Genomic DNA, 8,155 nt, shown 5'->3' on the forward strand with positions numbered 1-8,155 from the left:
CCTGCGCTAGAAGAAGCCCAAGCGTCAGTAAGCCGGCACTCGAAACTAGAGGATAGGAGGGATCAATGGAGATTCTCAGTCACGCAGGCCATGGTTGTCCCAATGGTGCTTTTTTTTTTCAGGAGCGAAATGTCTTTAAAGAAAAACAAGAAAGTCCAGTTGCCTCTTGAAAAAGCATCTTCGGGATAGGAGGGATCGTACCAGCCGAAAGGGGCTGATTTCTCAGGAAAGATGCGATAGGAACGGCTCACAACCGCGTAATGTTATTAAAACGGGATGCGAGAAAATCTCGCTAAGAATGGAAAATCACTTAATGGCACTCAAATCAATCGATTTGGAGTACAACGTTTCGTTTACACGATTCTGTTAGTTCACTTAACCAGCAGTCCTCTGGGCCCATCAGCCTTTTAAAAGTGATTATGAACTAAGAAAAAGCTTCAAGGGACAGCCCTTTGAATCCCCCCACTTGGTCCTTCTCCGTATATTGAGATTGCAAGTCCCCGAATTCTGTTCTAGCATGGTTATAATTATTTTATTCCTTTTGGAAGTGCACAAGATTTGCTTTTGCTGCAAGAGGGGAGGGAGGCCGCTACACTTCAGAAACGAATCTAAGGGATATCGCTGTTACCCTTGCAACGTTAGCTAAATTAAGAGCCCAGTTTTAGATAATGCATCTGCTCCCAATTGCCTGGATAATAACGTACAACAGAACGAATAAAGCCATCCACTAAAAATAAAAAAACATAATAATTACTCTGCTTTTATTACCAACCGAAAGTTACTTTTTAAACTTTATTTTATTAAATATAGAATGCATTGTGGATTTATTTTTTTTAAAGAGCACGCTAAAACCTTCAGCGCCCAGCAGTTGCTATTCGAATTTTTGCAGCCTGGTTCTTAAGTTGTTGTCAGAACTATTTCCCCACGTGTTTCAGGCAGAAAGCATCGCGCATGCGTCGACGTGGCCTCGCCTTCCGTCGAACGACCCGACCCAACTTCCGGTTAAAGGAAGAGACGGGTGGCTGCTTGGGTGAGGGTGTGTTTGTACGTTTGCTCTCCTTCGACTTCCGTTATGAAGATCACCCGGCAGAAGCATGCCAAGAAAAACATGGGGTTCTACAAGTACAATTTTGGTTTCCGGGAGCCTTTCCAGGTGCTGCTGGACGGCACCTTCTGCCAGGCTGCGCTGCGCAACAAGATCCAGATACGCGAGCAGCTGCCGGGTTACCTGGCCGGAGCCACGCAACTCTGCACGACGCGGTAAGGCAGGGGTCTTCAAACTTGGCCCTTTTATGACTCATGGACTTCAACCCCCAGAATTCCTCAGCCTGGCACGCAGGCTGAGGAATTCTGGGAGTTGAAGTCCACAAGTCATAAAAAGGTCAAGTTTGAAGAACCCTGCGGTAAGGGAATTGGAAGAGTTGGGGGGGCGAGCGCGCCTCCATTGGCTGCGAAGAACAAGTGACAGCGCGAGACGGTGCTGCGGAAACGCGCACGCGCGCTCTATTCCTTTGGGTGGGTGGGTGGGTGGGTGGCTGGCGGGGGCCGCGCGAGCTCTTCCAGCAGCCTGGGATTGGCTGCTGAAAGAGCTCCGCGCGGTAGGGGCGAACTGGCAGAAGTCCCTGCGAGGCAGCGGGGAGACGGGGATCAGGCGCTGATTCAGCAGCAGTCACTTTTGGGAGGGACATAGAATAGAATAACAAGAGTTGGAAGGGACCTTGGAGGTCATCTAGTCCGACCCCCTGCTGAGGCAGGAAACTATACCAGGGGTAGGCAACCTCGGCTCTTTTATGACTCATGGACTTCAAGTCCCAGAATTCCTCAGCCAGCTGTGCTGGCTGAGGAATTCTGGGACTTGAAGTCCATGAGTCATAAAAGAGCCGAGGTTGCCTACCCCTGCCCTATACCATTTCAGACAAATGGCTGTCCAGTCTCTTCTTTCAAAACTTCCAGTGTTGGAGCATTCACCGCTTCTGGAGGCAGGTTGTTCCACTGGTTAGTTGTTCTAACTGTCAGGAAGTTTCTCCTTAGTTCTAGGTTGCTTCTCTCCTTGACTAGTTTCCATCCGTTGCTTCTTGTCCTGCTTTCAGGTGCTTTGGAGAATAGCTTGACTCCCTCTTCTTTGTGGCAGCCCCTGAGATATGGGAACATTGCTATCATGTCACCCCTAGTCCTTCTCTTCATTAGACATACCCAATTCCAGCTACTATTTTTTATATTAATAGATATGCAAGCAGTTGCTAGAGTTAGAATAAGAGACATACGTGATCTCAAGGGTTTAAGTCTAGAGAAGACTTGTAACCTCGTCTGCTCCTTCGGCCAAACTTATTTTGCCAGATTGCTTTCAAAAATCTAATGATACTTGAAGGTAGTGTAAACTGACTTGGTTAGAGTTGCCAAAGTGTTTTCCAGGCAAAGAATGAGAAGAATAATTGGAGAGGAGGAGAAATCAGGTGGAAAAGGTAGTCATTAATTTTCTTGGCATCCATGTTGGAAATTATAGCAAAAAAAAAAAGTGCTTAGGCCTGCATGTACATGAAATTACTTTTTCCAGCACCTAAAAAATTGATTTTCAATTGCAATATTTTCCCAATAAGTATTTCCAAAAACCTATGCTAGCAATCATACATACTGGATGACAATGTGCGCTTCATATTTCTCATAGAAATGTATGGTGACTGGTCATCTACTGGCTACAGTGATCATAGATTTGAAGCAAACAGTGGCGTAGTGTGGGGGGTGCAGGGGGGGCTGGCCGCACCGGGCGCAACATCTGGGGGGGGCGCGCTCGCACTCGCAGCTCTCTGCCCCTGCCTGGCTCACTCACTCTCTCTCACTGCAGTGCTGGTTGTGCGAATCCGATCCGAGCTGCGGGGTCGCCGCCCACTGTGGAGGGGGGGTGCCAGGCGTGCGGTGCGGTGCAGAGAGAGAGCGAGGGACTATCTGGGGGAGGGACAGTGCAGCGGCCGGGTGCTTGCCCCGGGTGCTGACAACCCAAGCTACGCCACTGGAAGCAAATGCTTTGGAGCCAGTTGCTAGAATCGGGAAATAAAAATCTGTTGGTAGATGAGGGAAAGAAGCAGCCAACGTACAAGGTCACAATACTGAAAGTTTGAATGACTATTGTGAAAACTGCCCTGAAAAATTCTCAAGACACTCAAAGAATCAGAAAATATTTCATTTTAAGGCTCTGCCTGCCAGGTGGATGATGTGTTCTTCTTTTACCAGATGTTTGGTAACCCTAGTCTTGGCTATTTTAAAGGGCAGAGAAAGTATAGCTGTTAATAACAAAGGTGCCTATGTTGGGGACAAGTGTCAAAACAAGCAAGAATGTGGAAGCAGTATCAGTCTGCAAGTTGCGCAAAAAGCAATGGGACTTGCCTCTTGATGCTCCTATCTTCTTGTCTGTTTTTACATCTACCCACCATCACATGGACATTTCTGATCAATTATCTTTTACTGTCCCGTCCTACTTTGTGAGGCATACTGGGAGTGGGTGATAATTTTGAATTTCTTTATATATAGCATATGTTACTATTTAGGGCACACGTGTCAAACTCGCCACGTGACGTGTCGTGATGTATTGCGACTCTTTTTGCATTGCCGGCAATGGGATGGCCACGGCTTCGGTATGATGAAACCGGCCTGTGGCCGGCAGTTTGACACCCCTTATTTAGGGGCTCAAAGTGGTGCTCCCATTTTGTTCTTACAACAATCCTGTGAGATACTTTGGGCTGAAAGAGGGTGACTGGCCCAAAGTCACCCAATGATTAGTAGATAGTATCATGCTATGTTACTATGTTGCATACTATGTAACACATTGATTTCATATTAATTACTAGATGTCCATTGGACTTGAGCAACTTGTAAATTCACATAAATAAAATGCCCTTGATACATGTTCTTTCTTTCTTTAAATATTTACATGTCACTCATCTTAAATCAAACTCTTAAGTAGTTCACAACCCAAGAATAAAAAAACATGTATAAAGGAAAGCAGTAAAACCAAAATAGATGAAATAGATCACGTAATGAAATCATATTTGATATTTTTCATGTTTGATGTATTTGTGCCTTTCAGTGCATATACTGTACATATGTAATTTCCTGGGAATATATTTAATTTCCTCTATATATTAAGAAATTTCATTCCATTTTAAACTATAAGAAATATAGGCAATCATTGCCTAGCGATCACTTGTTCAGCAACCATTCAACATTACAACAATGCTGAACAAAATTTATGGCCAAACCTTGCAGTTGTGGCTGTTGCGGCATCCCCTGCAGTCATGTGATCATGATTTGGATGTTTATCTGGAGTTAGTTGGCTTCCACCTTAATTCCAAAAAGACATTGGCACCTGCCATTTATGAGATTTCTCTAGAGATGTAGACTTCTTGTTAAAAATACAAAATAAAGTGTTGTGCTTTTTTTCTCACCATATTTCCCTTTTAGATGTGTGCTAAAAGAATTGGAATGCTTGGGGAAAAAGTTGTATGGTGCAAAACTAATTGCCCAGAGATTTCAAGTTCGCAACTGCTCTCATTTAAAAAATCCAGTGAGTGGTTCAACCTGCCTCTTGTCCATGGTTGAGGATGGTAATCCACACCATTATTTCATAGCTACACAGGTAAGTTTATTTCACTTGAACATATTTGAACAAAATGCCCTATCTGTGACCTGAACTAAAAATATTCATTTGTGTTCTTCTACATAACCTTCAATAACTGTGTCATTAGACTTTATTCAGACTTAAAGAAAAAAAAATCCTCTTGCTACAATGAATTCATTACTTCCCAACTACATATTTTTAATTGTTAAGATAATTTGCTGTCCTACTTGTGTTACATTTACATACAGTGATAGCTACTTTACAGCTGTAACACATACAATGTTAGCTGAATTATATATTTCAAAAGGTTTAATTACATTTTAGCAAAATCATGGGCTGAGGGAGTTTCTTATTGTTCTGTGAAGCATATTGTGTAGTCCAGGGGTGTCAAACTCAATTTCATTGAGGGCCGCATCAGCATTGCAGTTGCCCTCAGGGGGCCGGGTGGGTATGGCCAGGGTGGGCGTGGCCTACTGGGTGGGTGTGGCCAGCTCTACATCATTCGCATCAAGGGTGCTTATGGGGGCCTGGGCAGGAGTGGGACAGATCTGAGGGTCTCTGGCAGAAGGAGGGTCTCAAGGCCAAGGCAGTGGGGGCCGTTCCCTCACTGTTTCCAGGATGGCTTCGCGGGCCACATGAAACCACTTCGCGGGCCTGATCTGGCCCCCGGGCCTTGTCTTTGACATGTCTGGTGTAGTCTGTACTCACCTGGATTTTGTTTTCTGTTTTACTTTTTTTAAAAAATAGGACCAGCACCTGGCCACAAAAATAAAGAAAAGGCCTGGAATCCCTCTGCTATTTATAATTCAGAATACAATGGTTCTGGACAAGCCTTCTGCCAAATCTTTGGCTTCAATACAGGCAATGCATACAAGCCAGCTTATTCCGGAGCACCATAAACAGACCATTGCATTTCTGAAAGAGAAAAAAGGTCTTGTGAAAACTTCAGAACCCCAAAAAAGAAAGCGGAAAAGAGCTGCTGGACCAAATCCTCTCAGCTGTCTGAAGAAAAAGAGAAAAACTGAAGAATCCCAACAGTCTTCCACATCTAAGAAAAAGGGAAACCGGAAGCGCAGTAAAAGGAAATCAGACACTATGACTGCAGCTGTCCAAGATACAAAAGCATAATATTCTGAAAATTCGATGTGCATTTCTATTTTTGTGGACTTTGGATATGTAGTTAATGCTGGTTGAAAAAATAAATCATACTTTGTTTAAAAAAAAAATAGTTTGCCATGTATCTCATGTTGGTGCCATGGGTGAAAAGAACTCTTCAGAGCAAACTTTTATATAAAGAGGCTATGAGGCTAAGAAGTTTGGTACTTTTCAAAACAGAATGTCAGGACCCACCTCAATCCACATCTTAGGAAATAAGAACTCTTGGATGCAAGTTTAGTCCAAAAGGAAAATGTTTACTAGGATGGAATCGATTGTGGGAATACAAGACGGAATCTGAGAAAAGTTACATTTCAATCCTATATAAACCATTCCCATTCCAGCCCCTCCCCTCATCCATTTGGTCAGGCTGTCGTCAGTTGCTAGGTGTCAGGTCCTTCCATGGGAAAGGGAACTCTCCTTGGTTTTATGGTTATTGCTTTCCTTTTCAGTTGTAAATGAAGATACAATCCAGACCTGTCTGTCCCCCCTCCCTTCCCCAGTAAAACATCCCCTGTTGTTTGAAAATCGCTTTAGTAACCATCCTCTCCCCCCCCCTCGGAGAGATGGCAGAATCCCCAGAAATAGCACGTTGTTCTTCCTATACAATTATGAAATGTGATATAAATGGATTCTGACACAGAAGGCAATATGAGGAAGATGGCAAAATAATCATTATATGAAGATGTCACCCAGGTTAAATTCAGGATAGGAACATGCTAAGAAGACTGGAAATAAGACAGGTTTTAAAAAGTTCAGGGATAAGAAAAAGCATTCTAGCCAGCTGTATCCCCCACCAGTTCAGGAGAAGCAGCTGCTTTGAATTGGTTTTTACTTCAAATGAGAGCAGTAAAAACTACATTAATCCACCTTTGATTTACTTTGTGTGAATCAAGAATCAGGAAATGCACCCGTATTTTTTTGTGTGCTTCTTATGCAGTGAGATGCAGTTACTTTTAAGATCTAGGAAATACTTGCTTGTTTTAAGCATCCAAGGTACTACAGTTGCCCCTTTATGCTCTGACTCACATTTCTCCCTTCAAATTTTCCTGGACTAAAATAGCCTGTAAGTGTGCTTTCTTCATTTAGAGATTTTCATATGTCTGATAGAATAGTTTTAACTTCTACTGATCCTTTGGTGTGGAGAATACCTCTTATGTGTTCTGGCAGTTTTTTCGACAGATGGTGCAGAACTTATTATAATGTAACATTCACTGATCCTATTTTCCATGTTTCCGTGCTAAACGTTAATGAGGTCAGCCTAAGCAAATGTATATTTGAAAAAGATCCTAACTAGAACCATAATGCCTATCTACAAATGTAGCATTCCTACAGTAGGAATACCATGCGGAATACTGTTACAAGAGCTGGAAAAGCTGCAGAAAAACAAAGATTAAAAAACTGAACAATTCATTCTTGACAATTTAGAATCAAGCCAGCTTTAATTAAATTAGGCTACAGTAATGATAGGCCACTGTTCTCCAGATGTTTTGGAATTCAGCTTCCATTAGTTCCAGCCAGTATGGCCAATGACAAGGGAATATGGAAAGTTTGGTCTAATGTATTTGACCAAATACCAAATTCTTGACATTTGAAACATCTGGAAACTGCCAGGTTCCTGCTCTGGGTTATACAGTATATATAGAAAATCTACATGCCTTTGTTAAAATGCCACATTTTTGAGATGTAAAAAAAAATCAAGCCAAGATAAATCACTTCAGAATTTTTTCCACCTTTAATAAAACATATCAGCTGTACAACTCAATTGAAAAACAAACTGAAAATGTTTACTGGGGGAAAAATATGGTTGTATAAATGTTCACATCCTCTTATGAGTGACTATCAAATGCGTTCAGCTGTTCTAGTAGGATTTTTCTGACATGCAGCTGCCTCTTGTAGCAAAAGCAGTTGGTCAACAAAGAGCTTACAAACCATCAAAGGGATCTCGTTGGAAGATATCAGTTAGGACAAGGGTACAAAAAAAAATCCCAAGGCATTGAATATACCATGGAATACAGGGAAGACAGTCATCAACAAGTGGAAAAAATATGGCACAACAATAACATTACTAAGAAGTGGATGTCCCTTCAAAAGTGACGGGGAAAAAAACAAGAAATCTGGTCCAAGAGGCTGCCAAGAGTCCTACAAAAACATTAAAGAAACTGCAGGAATTTCTGGCAAGAACTCATGGTGTATTGTATGTGACAATCGTATTCTTCATATGTCTGGGCTGTGGGGTAGGTAGCTGGAGAGAAACCTTTTCTTAAAAAGAACATTTTGCCAAACCCTACGTCAAGTCTGACAAAAGCATGTGGGAAAATATGTTATGGTCTAATGAAACCAAGGTTAAGTGTTTTGGCCATAATTCCAGAAAGTATGTTTGACACA

The 8,155-nt window shown here is 42.4% G+C and overlaps 1 protein-coding gene across 1 annotated transcript; it reads left to right on the forward strand.

Annotated features, from left to right (window-relative positions):
• Window positions 1–1,010: 1,010 nt before the first annotated feature.
• UTP23 (UTP23 small subunit processome component) lies at window positions 1,011–5,838 on the forward strand. Its single transcript, XM_081322368.1, has 3 exons — window positions 1,011–1,260; window positions 4,456–4,630; window positions 5,360–5,838. Exons 1-3 carry the CDS (start codon window positions 1,073–1,075, stop codon window positions 5,738–5,740), a joined length of 744 nt encoding a protein of 247 aa, XP_081178494.1. The 5' UTR covers window positions 1,011–1,072; the 3' UTR covers window positions 5,741–5,838.
• The last annotated feature ends 2,317 nt before the right edge of the window (window positions 5,839–8,155 follow it).

This window comes from Vipera berus (assembly GCF_964194415.1).
Source record: "Vipera berus genome assembly, chromosome: 3".
NCBI lineage: Eukaryota > Metazoa > Chordata > Lepidosauria > Squamata > Viperidae > Vipera > Vipera berus.

Bases quoted from the DNA above. Each gene is read 5' to 3' on its own strand.
- UTP23 (XM_081322368.1), top strand. From the start codon at position 1,073: ATGAAGATCACCCGGCAGAAGCATGCCAAGAAAAACATGGGGTTCTAC. The intron at 1,261-4,455 runs GTAAGGCAGGGG...TTTCCCTTTTAG, and splicing joins ACGCAACTCTGCACGACGCG to ATGTGTGCTAAAAGAATTGG. The intron at 4,631-5,359 runs GTAAGTTTATTT...TTTAAAAAATAG, and splicing joins ATTATTTCATAGCTACACAG to GACCAGCACCTGGCCACAAA.